This window comes from Neodiprion fabricii, chromosome 3 (assembly GCF_021155785.1).
Source record: "Neodiprion fabricii isolate iyNeoFabr1 chromosome 3, iyNeoFabr1.1, whole genome shotgun sequence".
NCBI classification, from domain to species: Eukaryota; Metazoa; Arthropoda; class Insecta; order Hymenoptera; family Diprionidae; genus Neodiprion; species Neodiprion fabricii.
The window spans coordinates 36346738-36365635 of NC_060241.1; the positions used below are offsets into that span (position 1 = coordinate 36346738).

General features: G+C 42.7%; 2 protein-coding genes and 1 long non-coding RNA gene across 4 annotated transcripts; 1 reads left to right on the top strand and 2 right to left on the bottom strand.

The window, feature by feature from the left end:
• Positions 1-2287, bottom strand: LOC124177988. Its single transcript, XM_046561007.1, has 5 exons — positions 2141-2287; positions 1570-1993; positions 1256-1426; positions 949-1172; positions 1-842 (listed from the first exon to the last, which is right to left on the bottom strand). The coding sequence occupies exons 1-5, from the start codon at positions 2214-2216 to the stop codon at positions 400-402; spliced, it is 1338 nt and encodes a 445-aa protein (XP_046416963.1). The 5' UTR covers positions 2217-2287; the 3' UTR covers positions 1-399.
• Positions 2288-2488: 201 nt separating this feature from the next.
• Positions 2489-15987, bottom strand: LOC124177741 (protein cappuccino-like). 2 transcript variants are annotated; one of them, XM_046560497.1, is made up of 11 exons: positions 15400-15987; positions 14695-15313; positions 13050-13533; positions 9950-10153; positions 6277-6446; positions 4751-6185; positions 4531-4649; positions 4060-4344; positions 3409-3946; positions 3089-3342; positions 2489-2991 (listed from the first exon to the last, which is right to left on the bottom strand). In XM_046560497.1, exons 2-11 carry the CDS (start codon positions 15082-15084, stop codon positions 2842-2844), a joined length of 4029 nt encoding a protein of 1342 aa, XP_046416453.1. In that variant the 5' UTR covers positions 15085-15313; positions 15400-15987; the 3' UTR covers positions 2489-2841. The 2 variants fall into 2 exon arrangements, with proteins under 2 accessions (XP_046416453.1, XP_046416454.1); XM_046560498.1 differs by lacking the exons at positions 9950-10153; positions 13050-13533; positions 14695-15313; positions 15400-15987 and adding an exon at positions 8318-8992.
• LOC124177742 lies at positions 9030-11364 on the top strand. Its single transcript, XR_006869659.1, has 3 exons — positions 9030-9702; positions 9925-10572; positions 11066-11364. It is a non-coding gene; the product is annotated as an uncharacterized LOC124177742 (long non-coding RNA).
• Positions 15988-18898: the final 2911 nt, after the last annotated feature.

Consider the following 18898-nt stretch of genomic DNA (forward strand, 5'->3'; position numbering starts at 1 on the left):
TAAGTATAACAGATGTTTTATTTTTATTCATTTATTACACGAAGTTGTTGTTTTTCCGTATTCAGAAAAATGTTGTTGGCACAGTAATGATCGGTCGAAAATAAATTTGTGTGCTTGACTTACCAAATTATCTACATCATTCCCAATCGGGCATAGTGGTTGATACGTCGAAATTGTTTTTAAAAAGTAATCCAAGCGTTTTTCCAAAATAATCCAGAGTTTTCTCGAAACAGTTTCGAAGGAAAATATCAGTTTCTTGAGAAGTTATGCAGAAATGTGCGATATTTCAGGAAACTTTACTATTCTAGATTAAAATTTGGAAATTACAATATTTCAGTTATGCATTTCAGTCGAGATACAAATATCACACATCGTCAAAGATCAGATGTAAAGATGAGTCTACTCTACTTTAGTTATTAAATTTTCTTTACGACGACTAGATTTTTCAATCAGTATTGTTTTCTTTATCCCGTTCGAATTGTCAGATTTAGTTTGTTTTTTCAGTTTCTTTTGAAGATTCTTTAGCTTTGCTCTTTCTTCTCGTCTTTTCATTTTATTCACACTCTTAGACGATAGTTCGAATAATTTTTTTGCCTGAGATTTGCGAATCTTTCTTTTCTGCTTTTTAGAAATTGGTGCAGAAATATCTACAGCCATTTCGGTTAGCTCCAACTTTTTCGACTTGGATTTTACCGACGTGCTTTCACGATTTTGTGAATTTCTTTCTGGAGATGATACGTTTTCAATTTTTCTCTTCAACTTTGATTTCTTCTTTACTTTTTTCCCAGCATTTTCAACTTCTGTGCTGCGATTCTGTTCAAAGGTTTCACGATCTATTGACACTGAAAAAAATATTGAAGTATTTGCGATTGATTTACAGCTTCATTCTCAGTATGACGATAATTTAAATCGATAAAAAAAAATAAATAAAAAAGAAACAGATCATACATCCGATATCGTCTGCGGTTGACGGTATTTTATATTTTACTGCAGGAACTTTATTCTCATGTTTAGGAATTTCATTGTCTATTGTCAGTATGTCGTCAGAGGCTTTAATTAGCATTGAGGATGATTCAAAGTCTTGGTCTTCAAGCTTTGAATCGTTTGGATCGTCAATTTGCGCTTTTATCAGGCCAAATATAGTTTCCTTTCCATCATCCTTCAATGGAACACTGCAAAACAATGCTGATAGAATTATAGGATATAGCTATCGAGTCGTTGAATGATGTGATATGATATACTGCAGTTCTATCACCTGTCTGTGACTTGATCGAGCCATGGTAAATCAAGCCAGTTTTTCAAATTCTCTGGAAGCTCACTATTCTCAGGAAGCCAGGCAGGGCCGATTTCCTCGAACTGATTGATGTGTTCGTAAATATTATTGTACCATGAACAGCATCTCTTGAGCAAGTACCTTGACAAAAACCTATGAAACCATTGAAATATCCAAAATATAATACAAATAAAATTAGTAAATCCTTGGATGTACACATATTTGCTGAACCGTCGGCGGGTCTTTACTTGTTATCATAGAACTAACATGTTGTTAAAACCTTTCCTCTGGCTTACCAAACTCTGCTTATGACGGCATAGGCAACGACTGAAATAGTCCAAGCATGTCCAATTGTGATTCTAGCATTGAAAAACCGTGCGGCTGATCGAGCGACACTTTCAACTCGGCACATGAGTTTGGCAAAGCCTTGAGTTCTCACTAAAAGGTATTCAACCATTTGCTTGGTTGGTAAGTTGATGGCGAGACTGTCAATCTCGACACAGTTTCTTATATCTGTGAACTCCTTTAGCAAGTTTATTTCTAGGTAATTTAGAAGGGCTCTGTTCACCTTCTCCATATTTTTCATACCCTTGTCGTTGCGAAATTTACTCTTCATTCTGTATATCAATCGACTCAAAACCGCCGCTTCTATGTGCAACAGGTCTTGCGAATTTAGATCTTTGATCGCAGCATCTAACGCTGACATGAATTTAGACAGATCTGAAATTATATTTATATATGTAAGCATCTAGCGAGGACTTAGTATAATAAGGAATATCATTGTTGGTAAAAAATGTTGAAGTGAATTAGTTTATAGGTTAAGTTGAAGGTAATGTTTTATATTATAAGTGATTTCAAGTTTATCACCAATCGAATTTCTACTTGTGATCCATATGTTCATCGCTGGACGTTCCAGATTCTTTTTGTTCCACTGTATTTCCATGTTTACTTCAGAAATTGGATAATTAAATGCGATATGTCAGTTGAAATACTTCGTTACTTATTCTACAATGGGCGCTGTCATTTTACTTTGACGCAAGTGATACTTGCGCCTGGTGAATGGCAACCGAATTCAGGGAGAGCGGTACATTCAAAGTTGACATTTTCCGCATCTTCCAGCAACATGTTCACTGTATTTCTTTCCCTCTACCGAACACGCGTACGTAAGTTTAATTTGAATACCGTAATTTCACCAATTTCGTCTCATCATTTTTGTATAAAACGCATTTATTAAATCCTCACTTTTCAATCAATAAATATGTATTTACAATTTTTTATGTACAATTTAACAGCATAACTTTAGAACAATAGAAATAACAATTAATTTGAGAGCAATGCCTATGGTTTGTATAGTTTTTACAATTGTATAAATAGTTCGTAGAGCGGCTCCCTTGATATATATGTGTGTATATATCAGACTGCGATGCACTTTATTGGCAATATTCGGCAAGACAAAATTGTTCGTTTTCGTTTTCCCACACTTACGTTTAGGTAGCTAATATGAAAATTGGAATGCAGAATCGAATTTATCAAACCCTTCATATTTAATTATCTGTGTGCTTATGCAGCTACTGTTTTTTCGCAAGTTTTTGAATTCTAGCTTTCAATCCTGTGTTGCCCTTCTTCACTTTCTCCACTTGTCGTTTTTCTTCGTATTTTTTTTTCGCCCGTTCACGACGCTCCTTAGCTAATCGTTGCTGCTCCTTTTTCCATATGTCCTACAAGATGAATAAATCAGAACAATTCCCAGAAATCAAAATCACCGATCGAGCACCACGCTTTACATTTTGAAAACGTTGAACCGAATTTGCTCACCTTGAAGTCTTTACAAAAACTCAGCCACAGTACGAAAAAGTCATGGGGATCGGCCGTATCTAGTGTCGCACCCTTAGGCACGTACTGATAAAACTGCATAACAGTTTTGAATTTAAGTCTAGCCTCCTGCAAGCCTTCCTTTTCATTGGCAAGGTCGATTACAGCTTTGCCAAGGAAAGCCTCCATCTTCTCCTTGAAGGGACCCACGTTTTCGGGGTTCGAATCAGCAACCATTTTGTACTTAACGTTGCAAGCTGTAAGAGACAAAGTTTTCTTTGATGTTGTTTCGGTTGCGATGACAAAAGCTGACGTCCACTCACCTTCCAATTCCTTTCCAAGTTTGTCCAACTCCTTAGTCAAGTCCTCGAAATTGATGGTAGCGGCTGCTTCCACGTCGGCTGGTTCCGGAACTGGTAACGGCAAGGGTTCGTCGAGGTTCTGATATTCCTCCTGTGCCAGCCTGGCCCTCACCACGTAGTGGAGCAAGGTCACGCCGGGTACCTTCGATTTGACGTCTTTTAGCTTTCCCAAAATCTCGAGGCCGAATCCGTCGGCCTGTCCGCGCATCCGGTTACCACCGTTCATGTAGTTCCCCAAGGTCAATATCAATGCCATTAATTTTTTCAACGAGTTTGAATTCCGGAGATATTCGCAAATCGATCTAAGGTTCGTTAGTTTCGAAGAGAGGCTCGATATCGCGTCCTGGAATTCTGACTGGAACATCAGGCAGGCTATTCTCTCAGCAAAATGTGGTATGGATGATAATTGTTTGAGAAATTTTTCAGGCCTGTCAAGCGGTATTTCAGGATGGGCTTCTTCGTGAGCGGTTATTTCTTCGAGCTCTTTAGGCGACGGTCTCTGGAAAATATTTCAATAAGTTTCAACTTGCGCGGATCACTTGGATATTAACGGTATGAAATTTGAATCATTTTTGAAATGGGGTCAAAGTTGGGGTATGTTTTGGTACCTACAACTTCGTAAATTTGTTTTAAAGCCTCCAAGTTCACAACGGCCGTGTCGAGAGTGTACACAGCATTCTCTACTTCGGAGAAATCGACGTGCAAGCTTTTCTCCAGTATTCCAACCATTTTCGATCTTTTACTGTCTAATATTTTGGCAGGTTGAATTTTCGACGGTTTATCCGCCTCGTCTTTTTTCTTTGTCGGCTTTCGGTCGATTACTTGGCGTGAAAATAATTCAGAAAACTCTGTCATGTCCAATGATTTTTCTTCTTCTATTTGTGCCCACAGCGGAATCTGTGTATAGAATTTTGTGGATAAATATTTTGTCACTTTGCAGCTACTATCTTTTACGGATAGATGATAATTGACTGAATATTAAACTCTCTGACTTTACGAGAATTCTGTCAAACTCGACGTTTCAATCAAACGATGAATGACGTATAAAGAAAAAAAGTACAATGAAAAGTATCCTTTTTTTACCTGCGTAGGAGAATCCGGACTAACATCCTGCTTCTGTGCCATCGTTACGGGTACCAGTATTCTCGTCCAATATAAGGGTTTCATGGGCACCACTGGACTCAACGGCTCTTTCCGTAAAGCTAACGGATGAAAATGAATATGAAAAACAAAGAGCGATTGCACAATTCCCAAGATTTCTGTAACGAGCATTCTCTACCCAAGTTGACAAGTTAAGACTTACTCGCTCTTCCCGGAGGATTCCATCCGCCAGCGGGAGGTACAGGAAAGGGCCTTGGGCTACTTCCTCCTGGCGGTGGAGGCGGTGGTATCATTCCCCCTGGAGGCGGTGGTGGTGGGGGTCCACCCATGGGAGGAGGTGGAGGTGGTCCCGTCATTCCTGGCATCGGAGGAGGTGGAGGACCCAACATTCCCGGCATTGGAGGTGGTGGTGGTCCCGTCATTCCTGGCATCAGAGGTGGAGGAGGTCCCATCATTCCCGGCATCGGAGGTGGAGGAGGAGCCGTCATTCCCGGCATCGGAGGTGGAGGAGGACCCATCGATAACGGTATCGACGGTGGTTGAGGTCCCACCTCCACTTCCGGCATCGGGAGTGGCGGCGGCGGAGGAGGAGGGGGACCAGCACCCATTTCCGATGCTGTCAATTGTTCTCCATCGAACATTGAAGGCGGCGGAGGAGGAGGAGGTGGAGGCGGGGGTGGTGAAACCATCGGTTGACCAGCTGGAGGTGGAGGTTCGAGCATGTCAGGCATAGGAGGTGGAGGTGGTGGTTGAGTCATTGGGTTTTGAGGTATTCGATCGTCCTCCGGGCTTTGTATGGTCATCGATTCAGGCGCCGCCGAGTGAGATGTAGATTCTGTGACCTCAGAACGCAGGTTGTCGGACGTCTTGATAATGGGAGATAGTGGCGGGCCAATGACCATGTCATTGATGGTCTCCACGATCGTGGATTGTTTGATATCATCATTGACAGAATCCTTGAGAATCAAACTATCGGTGGACTGCCTAGCATCGTCAACCATCGCCAAATTGTTTATTTCCTCAGTAAGCTTAGTCATATCCGCGCTAATCTTGGCCAGAGAAAAATCGAGATTCGTATTTTCGTTACTGGTTTCGTCCTGTATTTTCATATTGTTAAATCTTCTTGCCAGGAAAGATAATTCCGGATTATTCCCATTCTCCACAACAGGCTTCGTTCTAGGTACGGAAGTGCGGTCTTCCTTCGGTGACGAGAATCCTTGGGGACGATGCTCTTCGCTTGTCCACTGATCGAGCGATGTCTCGATCTCAGAAATCGGTGACAGTGTCAACGCAGCTGGCACCCCGTCATATCTGGAGTCCTCGAACCTCTGAGAAAAGGACTTTTCCGAAAATTCGAGGGAGTCGTCAATCGGACTGGCTGTGAATCTACCACTTTCCACAAAGCTCTTTATAGGCGATAGCTTATCCGGTGATGTCTGCGTTGACCGACCAATCGCCAATTTCTCGTAGCCGTTTATCAGCCCCCGTAACCGACTCACCTCACTCCGAAGAGCGCTCAGTTCCTCCTCAAGACGACGCATGTTTTCCGGGGACCAGCTCTCACGTCGCAATTTACCCGGGCTCGTTATCACCGGAAGCGGGGATTCCTGGTGTGACCACTCGTACATCAGGTCTGGCTAAATACACGAACGAAATCATTCAGCGAAAAAATGTCAAGTATTCAAGAAAAGGGTAGGTACTTCAACTGAATATAGATCACTTTCATACCGTGAAATTAACGTCCTTTGCGGCAACTCTGTCTGATAGTGGTTTAAGAACTCCAGCTGCAACCAGGTGGGCACAGATGGTGGAACCGAGTTTCTTCTGATCACCTTCCGTCAGCTGGTGTCTCAGGTGATCCGGTAGCCCGGCGACGAACCAGTTCATCAGGTGTTGTCCTGTACAGCGAGAAGCAACAGTGATTAGAAACGGGTTGAAAAAATTCATTGTTAGGCTGGCACGGAGGCCGATGAAAAGGTGAGACTGATTGGACAGTGACCACAGATCTCTTTGGAATTAAACAGCTGCTTCGTTGTTCGGTTTCAAACTTTCCGCCTAAGTTCTTACAACCGTTACAGCGGTTCTTGATGGCGCATCTAATACCTCGACTCAGATCGATTCTAGTTAGTAACAGTATACGTATAGCGCCTAAATGATGCGCCTGTGTCAGTCCGACACTGTATTACAACACGAACGCGATACCGGTGAAAAGTTTATCGATTGACAGTCACTTCTCGAAATGAGCACTCGTGACTTCAATTCAACTCGTGCATGTTTCGTAAAAAAAACGGTACGGAATAAAACTTTTATATCAGTGGACAGTACCGAGGCTTAACTTTGATGCTTGTAATCAATTTTGTAAACCACGTTTGAAAACTGGAGAAAATTGGTACCGCAGTGGGATCATCTTCCGGTATCATCGAATGATCTTTATATTTTTTGTCGCCTCGATTTGGTACGAGAAACTACAACAGGTCAACACTGAAGCTGATGAATTCATCAAGCAACGGTGTAAAACTGTCAAGTATGGTGGCTTTTTTACCTCATCCTGACGCCAGCCACGCCGCGGGAAACTCGTCGTTCGAAACAGACTTTTAACTGCTATAGAATCCGACCGTTTACGGCACTATGGGAGATTTGGGACACTGCTTGGACCACGTGACGCATTCGACTGTTTCGTGTTAACGTCACGTGCCCCCTGTCATATGTACCCATTGCTATATACTGACGCGTTTACTTGTGTGACGGTAAAAGCGAACGTTATCCCGTATCCTATTTCAATACCAACACGTTTTCAATGCTTGCGTTGTTCTTTACACATGTACTGCTTTACGTGTCCATAGGTGAACAGGGTGGCCCACGCACAAAGACGTTTTTAGTCAACGACCATTTTTCGCTTGGACTGTAGGTGGGCAGGTAGTGTGGGTCTCTGGCTTGCCTGCGAAACATGGTTCACTGTGCCATTTCACCTTTACTGATTCAATATCTCACTGCAACAATGGGGTTCAAGAAACCGAGGTTCAAAAAGTTATCCGAATGATGGAATTTGTTGAAAAGGAAACGTTGAAACTTTAAATCTATGAAGGATCTGTCAATGCCCAAGATTACCCCAGATTCACCTTTCTTTTTAGATTTATACAGTGACTGTCGAAGTGCTTAGCAGTGAGATTTAGGCCAGTCTATTTCAATTCGTGACAAGACGATAATGCGGTTTCAACACTTTTATCGTTTATTGATTGATTTTACGATACGACCATGTTTCGAGGCGTAATGGCCTGAATAGCTTGGGGATAGTTGATGCAGACGTCGGTATGGATGTGTTCACGATTTATACTCTTAGAACACTACGGACACTTTGAATGTTGATTCCGAAGTGAGTCACGAAAAATCGGAGCTAACCATAAATTTATGACCTTCACTAATTATACGTTCAAAAAGCATTTGAGAAGTCTTGAATGAAAGCGATAACGGTTGAATCAAGAGTAAGAATTGTCATCAGGTGATCGAGGATAATAGTTGTGAGAACGATGAATGGTCGAAAACGGTGCTTCGGCGAATTGGATGGATTTTTGATTTAGCGGTTATACATATACAGTGTCGTTGGAGCTTTACTCTTGATATTGAAAGATTTCTCGTCACCGGATGAAAAAGGTGACATGATGAGGTTCACCAGAAGTTCAAAGTTGAGCTGACTTGAGAAGAGTGTATAAATACTAGAACAAGGCTGCGCAGCGTGTTAAAAAGATAGAAAAAAAATCCCTACACCGACCTTCTCTGCTTTTAAAACCACGAGCGAGTATGTCATCGGTCATGATTATTGTGGTGAGAACCATGGTGATGTTTTTGGCACCGATGTCTTCAATGTTTTTGAAGAGTTTGAATTCCTGGTAAATTTCCCGCAGAATAACGTCCGACTTTTCTGGTAATTCATTCTGCTCTACTTTCTCCCCATTCTTCTTAGCGAAGTTCAGGTCAGCAGCTCGCGTTTTCGTCCGAAAGATTCCTAGGTTCCAATGATCCAAGAAACCGGGGTGCATCAGCATCTGTCTACGACTAACGCGAACGCGGTCCTGGAGAAGGGGCGTCAGCATAGTCGTTTCAACCGGCATCACGCACATCTTGTTGGGAAGCCCTTTCACCTTCATCGATAAAATGTACGTTCACCTCGAAGAGGTCGGTCTCTCATAAGCGCCCATCGCCAACCTCAGCTTGGTTATTAAAATTCACACAAGAGTTCTGATCGCACCCTTGAGTCACGGCATCCGATGAGTGTTACAGAGGCATACGCATGTCGGTGATAAGAGGAAATTCCATGAGTTTATCTCTCCAGCCGTATAAGTTTCACTGGGCTGACTTCGTTATCAAAAATTAACAGCGAGTCTGGCGTTCGGCTGACGATGAACCAGACGATGTTGTGCTACTGGGTAACAACCGCGGATGATGATCCGGCAGTTTGCCAATCACGGCAGTGTGATCGACGAAAGAGTGCAAAGAAATCGGGTAAGTTCATTGCTCCAGGAGTTTCTGAACGAACTTACTTTCAAGGTCGTACCGAGATTAGAGCTTATCACCGGTTGATTACATTCCACCTTATCAGTGACGTTTGCTCAAGAAATGAAAGGGTGTCATACACTGCACCGTTATTATGGGTATGTAGTACACTTCATGGAAGCCCTGTGTCACGATAAACATTTACGTGCACCGCACACACTCATGATCAATTTTTCACCATACTACGAATCCGTGACCAGACGGTATTAAATAACGACTCTCTAAGTCGTTTGCGTATTCATTTATTCAGTCTCGTGATAATTAGACACGTGACGTGTCGTGGACACTGTTTTATTGCTTTCCGAGGTGTTACTCCTCGCCGTCTGCTGATCTCACAGACGCTCTAACGACACGTTTGGAAGAACTGTGTACCGGCCCGCTAATTACTTAGAGCTCAAAATGATCAGCTTCTGCGACATGTGGTTCGGTACTAAGGCACACCCGCTCTGGCATAACGCTTATCAACCTGTTACCGTTATCAGACTGTTAAGATGCCGTTTGTTATTGCAGACAACCTGTTCCAACTATATGTAGGCAATATGTGTCGACAATGACGGTGTTCAGGAAATGAAAATGGGGAAGATGCGTCAAATCACGTGGTCGGTGAGTATTTGTCGATTCTAACATCCTGATGCTCTTTTCTTACTTTTATTTTTACTAAATCGATTCACTCACAACTTGGCATCGGATTTCAGAAAAATACACGAAACAAGTATTTTCAGCCAGCGATTTCTTACGATCGGAATGACACGAACTTGAGCTCATTTTATTGTACGATTTGATCCTAGACATGAAGATTCGGAGAAAAATTTTGGTCTTTTTTAGAGTACAACGTGTTATGGAAACTTACCTTCAAATTTTTCGTACAACCGGAAGTCGAGCTTCTCTGGAACGAATCTGGGCCTGTTGTTGGATCTTCCTTCGACGGTGGCTCGGTCCAGGGTGAGGCTGGCCACTCGTCGCAGAACGTTGCTTTCAGTTGGTAGTGATTCATTAGCACTGTGACGTCGGGGTGATGTTTCAGATGTTGGTGTCGCGGCGTTGAGCGTCGATCCTGAAATCGTTACAGACGCCACGTGAGTCCTCCTGGACTTCCGTTTGTACCAGACCATCTTGTCAAGTGGGAATGGGATAGAGAGGGATGGAAAACGGGATGCGAATATGATAAACGCGGGATGCACTATCCGTTTTCTTCCTGTCAGTCGCAGTCCAAGTGTCGGTTCGCGAACACAAATCAAGCAGCATGACAATGCTGGTTTCGAATTCGCTTCTCTATTGCTCAACAATTCAGTTCCATGGAAGACACAAAAGACACAGGAGACAACGAAAAATTTACTATGGGGCTTGTAGCACCGAGGAAACCGACGCGGTGCTACTCCATCAAAGACCAACAAACGACTGATGTGTCAAGGACTGTTTTTATTTGCACATCGTGACGACTAGGGAGGATTAGGGTAAGCTGCGAAAATTAAGGTAGTTGTGTGAACTCGGTGAGTAAGCCTGTACCGGCAGATAGCGATCTGCCCACCCTTACCTTCGACTTTGCCCATCAATCGTATCCAAACAGAGGACGAGTCATTCGGGCATAATATTTGAACGCTTAGCTTTGGAACTTCGCGTGTTTTCCTTGTGGAACGAGATACACATGCACTTGTTCATTAGCAACAATTGATGACGCAACGGGCTCAAAGTCGATCAATTACCATAATTTCTTGCTCATCGTCAAGTGTCGTCAATTCATACGTAATCTCGTTTAATTGAGCAAACTTTTCTGTTGCATCTAAAGAGACGTAATGTTTAAACAGAAACTTCTCAGACCGAATGATAAAGGAAAATTGGTGAAAAAATTGCGCGAATGTTTGATAATTATTAATCCGTTGAAAGCTTCCGTTGAAAGTTTGTGATTGATTAATGGAAGAATTAATAAATGGATGTCTGATGAATGATTTTTTCAATTTGATTTAAGCACACCTATGAGAACTCGAATCAGGCAACATAAATTATAGCTTAAAATACCGTCTGGCACGAGAACTTTTACTGAAGCAAGGCACCGTTTGCGTCGTACATTACGTGGAGCGAGGTTACAGGTCACGATAAGCAACAAGTGTGCTGTGTCCATGAATGACGGAACTGTTGGATGATATTGGACTTGTTTTCAATGCCCGAGCAATAACGCGGCCATAATCGTATCTTTGTTGGAGATTTCCGCAATAGTTAAACGAACAGTTTAATTGATTAAAAGCAACCTACATCTGGAAAAATGAATTACATATACATATACATATTCAAATTGTAAGTCATTTGGTTTTGTCTCGATTAAAGAGTTAAAAGGAAAAAAGAAATAGGTACGGAGCGAAAACAAGAAAGAGCAGACGTTAATGATTTTCTGACAAGTTTGATTGATTCTCACCGTTGAACGATCGGCGGGTAATTAATGTATAAACATATAATAATCATCGATGCGTCGGTCACGTATGCGAAAACAGTTAGCAGGCTCGCGATAACGTCAGCGGCGAGATTCGAGTACAAGAAGCAGGAGGCAATTATTTTTTATAAGAGCTTGCTAATTAGGCGAGAGTTGAAAAAGCCGTTCCTTCCTAACGGATTTTTTCACACGCGCGGGTGTAACGTCATAACATTCAACTCATCTCGATCAATGCACAAGTCTCCGAGTATTTACCGCACGTCGACTTATTTTTTTCACTTAAGAATGAAACCTGCACTGAGAAAAATTTCATTTGTTATTGTAACTAGAAAAATTTAGTAAAACAGGTATCGTTGAAAAAACTGTTTGAATATTGTTGGCATTATGAAAAACGAGGTACACGTAACCATTTTGTGCTATTGTCGATCCTTTTTTGGTAATTGCAACGCCAAATTAGTTTGTTCGGTTTACTCTACTGTTTTAGTTAAATAAGGCTTTAACATGAATTTATTCTCGCACAGGCATTAAATTTTCGCAACAATTGCAAAAAAATATAGCGACAGTGATCTTAATGAGAAAGAATAGTAACAGATACTAGAGTGTCCGGTAACAGCTAGAAAACTAATTTTCATTTTCTACCTAGAACCATATTTTTCGATTGTGGTAAAAAATGAAAAGAGTTAAGGACTGAGCGGTAACCGGAAATAAAAATCTCTCTCTGTGTGGAACGAAAAAGTCGCGTTGTGTAGAAGTCACACAAAAGCTAATAGAGAGAGAGAGAAAAAAAAATACCTTCGACGCAAATTTGCTAGGCACGCCTCCTGGAACGTAACGATTATGCTGCTGCATAAGGAATATCGGCAATGAGGATGTTACCCGCAGCGTTGGGATCGTTAGAGTTTAGAGTTTTGGACCGTTATAAGCAGCCGTTCGCTTCGCCAGAGCCTCCGGGCACTTCTGCCGATTGCTTTAGCCAGGCCATCATATTCGTGCTACGGAATCAGGTCCGTTCATCGCAGGCTTACAACCTTTCAATCGCTTTGTTTCCCTATTTTATTATCGGCAATTTATCTTACGAAAATTTGGGTTCGCGGAAAATTGCGACTATGAAAATTAATAAACCGCATGAAAAACTCGCTCGTTACAGCACGATTCGAAAACTCCGGCGGCCAAATCCCCCCTTAAAAAATCGGAAGCCATAACAATTGACGCTGTTTTGATCGGAAGAGGGGCTGAAACGTGGGTAGCAATTTGGCAACAGCGCGTACTTTGTTTCCGGTTATTCTGGATTCCGATAATGAATTAATGGAGTATTTAGCCTCAAATTCGCCATTTCGTTCTTTCGGAGCGTATGTAAAGTCAGATTAACTCTTCAGGACTTCGTTTCTCGATCGAAGTTGAAGGATCGAACTTACAGGTGGATAAAAAAACATCGTTCTGGATGACGGGCCGTAATTGTAACGTAAAAATTGTACTTCTCAAGGATCTTGCACCCCGTGTGAAATCGATGAAAATTGATACTCACCGTTGACTCGCTGCGAGGCTGGCGGGAGTTCAATTTTCTTGTGCCTGGCGACGGTGAATCGGGTTCTAGTCCGGTCGTCCCTGTCATCGGCAGGCAGGGGATGCTCATCCCTGACGGGAGGCAGGGATCCCGAATCTGCGACCATGCCGCCGGGATCGGTGAAAACGCTGTCGCTGGACGATGACTCCTGGCTTGGCGGCGTGGGCACATCAGGGGTAACCAGACTCTTGTTCGCGCGATGCCACGAGTCCGTGACCAGCAGAGGAGGCCCCTCCGAGCCGACGCTGAGGGACGTGGGTGGGGGTCCCACGGGCCCCGAGCGGTCCCAGGGGTCCGGGGGAAGCGAGGATTCGAGAGGCTGGAGTGGGGGGACAGGACCGGATTCCGGAGGAGCCCCGACATCGGGGTGGAGGACGTCCTTTGCCTCTTCTTCCTCCTTCTCGTCACGCCGACCGTCTCGAAATCCGGGATTTTCCGGTGAGGCCTGTCAGTGCGAAGAGAAATCGTACGAGCGTGAATGGTAAATGGCGAGTGATGGTTCCTTCTTGTTCGCCTTCTTTTTTTTTTTCTCAAAGTGGTACTAGCATCTGGTTGACAGAGGCAATCGTAGTAAAGTATCTTCGCCGCACAATACTAGCTCGCACAGCTTCAAACTGTTCTACATTACGCGTATACAAACCTATACCAACGCTACGCGTGATGATCGTGTAGTCTTTTTAACCGTCTCGTTAGTGTACATAGACCAAAAAATTTATCTCACGGAAATCTTGACTCGTCCGCATTTACACGCTATATATATAACAAAATAATGTATAAATGTACCAATTTATATACGGCTTGTGAACAGCTGTAATTGCGAAAAGAAGCTTCAATCTCCAGGATATGAAAATAGAATCGGGTCAGGGAATTTCAAATTCACATCTCAATTTTAATCAATCGAATTGAACTAACGGAGAATTGATTTTTGAGTAAAGTGTAAATCTCTTCGAAAAAATAACACTAATCCCTGATCCGATTTGAAAGATAATACCTGGAGTCAAACGAACTCGTAGACTTGATCGCAAGTACTTATTTGCTTTAGTACGTTGAGTTTATTTTCATCAGATTCGTTATAGTACCTATTTTTTCTTGTATACGTATAGCTGTTCCCTATCTTGTTCTAAAGTTCAACAACCACTGATTGCGTACGAAGATCATTCTTTCAAGTGAGTTAATTCAGTCTACAGTGAAACGCACTAATTACAAGATACACGATCATGTTACATGTTAACTATATTTAACACGGTAAACGAGGTAATCATCCAATGACTTTCCTCCGCTCGTCTGTACGGTGTGAAAAATTTATGCTCCCAACGTGACCAGAATTCAAAAATATTACTTGACAGAGAAAAAACGCTAGTTTACGGCTTTTCTTTCTCCATCAATTTGCACGAAACAACATTGACTCGAACTCTGTGCAAGATGAGTGACTCCGGCATTAAAAGAGTGCGATAGTTTGAACCGTTTTTTTTTTTTTAGCGTGTAACAAGTGCGCGACTCTCTAGGCTTAATCGTAAGTTTTTATGAAATAACGCAGCGAGCAAAAAGCTGTCACGAATCATCCTAGAGGATATTCGCGATCGAATTGATCGTAAAAGAGACTCACTTTCGGTGCCTTCTGCTTTCTGCCGGAGGTCTGGACCTTCTCGAAGGCGACCTTGTGACCGGGCTGGTCCAGCTCATCCAGACTCTGGGAGAGTTTCGACGTGGAATCCGGGGCTCTGCCGGTTTCGTCGTTCGGTCGGTTCTTCTTCTTCCGTTTGGCATCGCTCTGCAGATTGCCCATTTCGGGCGTTCCTCCGGCGATGCCAGCTACCCTGGCGACTCCGGCATCCCCGGCATAGATTGCCGCTCTCAACGAGTTTATCCAGAACCGTGCTATTTCTCTCAGCTTCGGTCTCGGAGGGCGCGACTCGATTCTACGAGCGGCGTTTGCGCACTCCGATTTATCCCCGCCGTTACTGGCGTCGTTCACGTCGCTCGATAACAGAGACATGCTTCCACTTATACACGCAGCTTTCGTCGTGTTGGTTTCACCTTCGTCACGAGGCACGGCGACCAGCTGTCTTTGACAGTTGATTTCCTGATTACGTTCGCCTTCTCCTACTATTTCACTCGCGGTTCCAGCCTCCTCAACACCTTATCGCGCTTCTTCCCTGCCTCGGCTTCATTCTCCGCATCCCGATGCACACGGTTCATCCATGTCCATTGCATCGGTTCACAAGCTTAAAACACGTGTTATTTAATCCGGAATCGGTCGCGTCAATCGTTAAGAGAGTAAAATAATCGGAGTACTTGCGAGTGTACTTACCGAAGTAACGTTGATTTCGGGACATGTGGAACGTTACGCAAACGTGATCTGATTGTGTTGATATTCCTTAGATCGAGCGTGTTTAACCATTGTAATTATATTAACTTTGCTCAGCCGTGAAGAGAACGATTCCTGCCTCATTCCCTCCGGTTTGTGTATTTTTGTCAGGACGCAAATGCACGGGCTCAGGCGGAACTTCCGCCACACTGTGGTAGTACAATATGACAAAAGCTAAACCGGACACGAGGCCGTGACACAATAGAGCTGTAATGCTGCTGTGCTCACTGACGTACACAGTGTTTATCGACGAAATACGGAAACGGACAAAGATCGCGTTGATAATGGCTTCGGTAAATATACGCACGCCTTGACGTCATCCTCCTGAGTAAGTCACATTGCTACGACCTTCGCAGGACACGCCGACGATGCGGATGCGGATTTTTAAATCACAGGAAAGGAGCAGATGTGCGGACGAAAGTGCACAAGATCAGTTTCAGGATAAAAATTGAGTTTTCTCAGGTCTCAAAGTTCTAAAATAAATTCTTTCGTATTTCATTAATTCACCTTCTATATTTGTTCTCTATTTTTGAGAAGGTCCGGAGTGTATATATATATTTTAGGTATCAAATTATCGCTGGTCGAAAATCTTGATCCTGGTTGAATTAATATTTTAACGAATTTACTGCAACTTTGTAAAAAAACCTGAGAAACACCGGTTCAAAAGTTGCTGAAATTAAGCCGAGCGATCTTTCTTTTTACAATATAATTTTGAAATCGCGCTATTCGCAGAAGTAGCGATGTTCCTTAAATCGATTGGGTTACGATGGTTCAACAACCTCGGGGTTTACTTTTCATCTACTCGTACCAGAGGGTGAAGAAAGCCGATATCGATTAAGACATCGGGCCGTATAATTACACCGACACGTCAGTTATTTAAACGAGAAAACCGTGTTTTTTTTTTCTTCACAATGAGCGGGAAATCTGTACGACATGAACGTTAACCGTGTGAAAGCTCCTCCATCTATCGGTGCCGTGAGAGAGTAGAAAATTGTTTCACTGGTTCGTTTGAATTTGAGTCGACCAAAGTCTTTCACTGAATTTTATCCACGGTTAAAAATGTTTATTCACACTTTTCATTCAAATTTCGAACGGAACTGTTTCTCCGCCCGAGGATTGAAGTGAAAATAATTATAAGCTCGTATTAATTTTGATACTCGTATGCAAAATTGAATAGGAAAACGGTTCGTTGGTTCGCCGCACCCGGCCCTGGGCTTTATTTTCTCGCTACGATGCTTCTTGCCGAGCAACCGCTGGTCCGTTGACCCAGGTTTACCGCACATCGACTACCGCTGCCACCCCCAGGAAGCCTGCAGTTCAGAGGCCGGGTTGTTCGTACCTTTGCGTGTAAAAGCCGGCGCGCAGGTAGGGCTACACATGACACACATGCGAAGGTAGATTCTTCTGTATCCGTGAGGACAGGTATAAGTCGTAGTAACAGACTCCCTGAAGAAAAAAAATTCCCTACCAATTTTTACGACATGTAGGAACTTGAGTAATATTTCTTAGGTACGAGGCTGGAGTTAGCAACGTTAACGTGACGAATAGTTGTACGAAAAGTCACTGTTTTGTAGCTTTGGAGTAAGTTTGAAAGGGTTTAAGTTGCAGAATATGAATTTCAAATTTCAGACAGTATCGAAGTTGCGAAATTAACGAGTTCTAATCAATGATTCGAGTTTATCGATTCTTTGCTTCTTCGAACCTCGTTGACAAATCTTTTCAGACATTACACACAATTTGAAAGAAGAAATCAGGTCAGTACCTAATTGCTGTTTTTCTTGTTTCTTATACGATTTTTTAAATTTATTCTATATTCGATTAGATATTTTCCCGATGCGATTATTCACTCCGCCGAGATGAAATCGAGATTCTTGAAGTTACAAATCATTGTCGTGTGAATGATCGTAGAAACTAACGTAACGAAAGAATTGTTCTACACTTTTCAACGAAACTTTCAACATTCCTCAGTAATACCTTGAGGGACAATTTTCTACGCGGATAGTGCAGCGTTTTTTAGATTTGCCGAGCCGACAACAACTTAGCTTGGTTTTCGTACCGGCCCGTTTCCGATGCCTGCGCAGCTTCGCGATAGCGAAATAAACTGAAAGCTCGCGGGTCACTCATGATAATCTGGAACGCGGGTGAAAGGGGGCCCTATTTTCTACCGTAACAGCGATAAGATCCGACCGTGTCATATTTTTATTGCGTAACAAAAACGTCGTGGAACAGACGAACGCGAAATACGTTCTTTGCTGTTAAGCGTGGCGCGACGCACGGCTTCAAACCTCGATTCGGGGTCACTGGCGCTGCGCATTTTTACAGAATATTCCTCGCAGACTGTTGAGCGACCGTCGCGCGTCGAACCGACGCTCGGCGTCCCGACGCGGTTTCCTCCTCGATACGCAGGCGTCGGACTCGACGAAGCGCTGATCGTGAGCGGCGTAATCAAATTGTGGGAACCACGCGCTCCGCTATTTTCATTGTTAAAAGCCGCTTCCGGAGGAAATAAGAAAGGCGTTGCACTGCAGGCCCAGATTATTGCATTCGTACCTACCTGCACGCGGAAAGATTCTCACCCCTTGATACTGATGCGATTTTCATTTGAATTAACCTCTTTTTTGTCTTGAATAAAACCAAAGCAGGTTCCAAGCTCAGGATACTACATTCTAAAATGATTGAAATGAAATATTGATATCGATACGAAAATTTTTCCCTTTTTTTTTAGTAACATCTGGTTTAATTTTGTTTATCAAACTATCACGTAGTGGCGAGAAATTTTCGTCGAACAATAGCTTACAATGAAATAAAAGTTACGTATTCTAAAACCGTTTCGGTACGTTTCGAAATCGTACATTTTTCTTTGGTGAAAAACAATAAGGCTACGCTGAATTTCGTTTGGTTGTTGTTCTTTTGAATCGATAAAAACTGATGAATCCGTGAAATATAAATACCCAACCAAAAAGTGAATGTCATCTATCGATTTGACTCAGGTTTGGATAGTTTATAGTTATTGATTTATTCTGAGCGAAGTCTCACCGGATTCTGCCTGATGTAAAAAAGTTTTTCTCGACGAGCGGGCGACAATCGACTGAATATCGGTACCGTAAGACCGAATAGAATCTTGCCAAGAGTCCTCGTATTTCAAGATCAAAATTCAACGTGTCTGACCGTGCAGGCAGCTGACGATAACGAGTTAGCATAATCAGCCGGAACCGAGATGAGTACGAAAAAAGGGAGGAAAGATAAAGAAACAGATATCGGAAAATAACAGATTTTTCAATGACGTGCATAAAAATTAATACATGGATGCGGGTTTGTGAAAATATTGAATTTCCGAATTACCATGAATCGATTATTTATTACTCGAGGTACAAATCAACTTTATATGGAAATATAGATAAAAAGGCGTGTGAGAGCTGCTCCAAATGTTAGGTAATGTCAT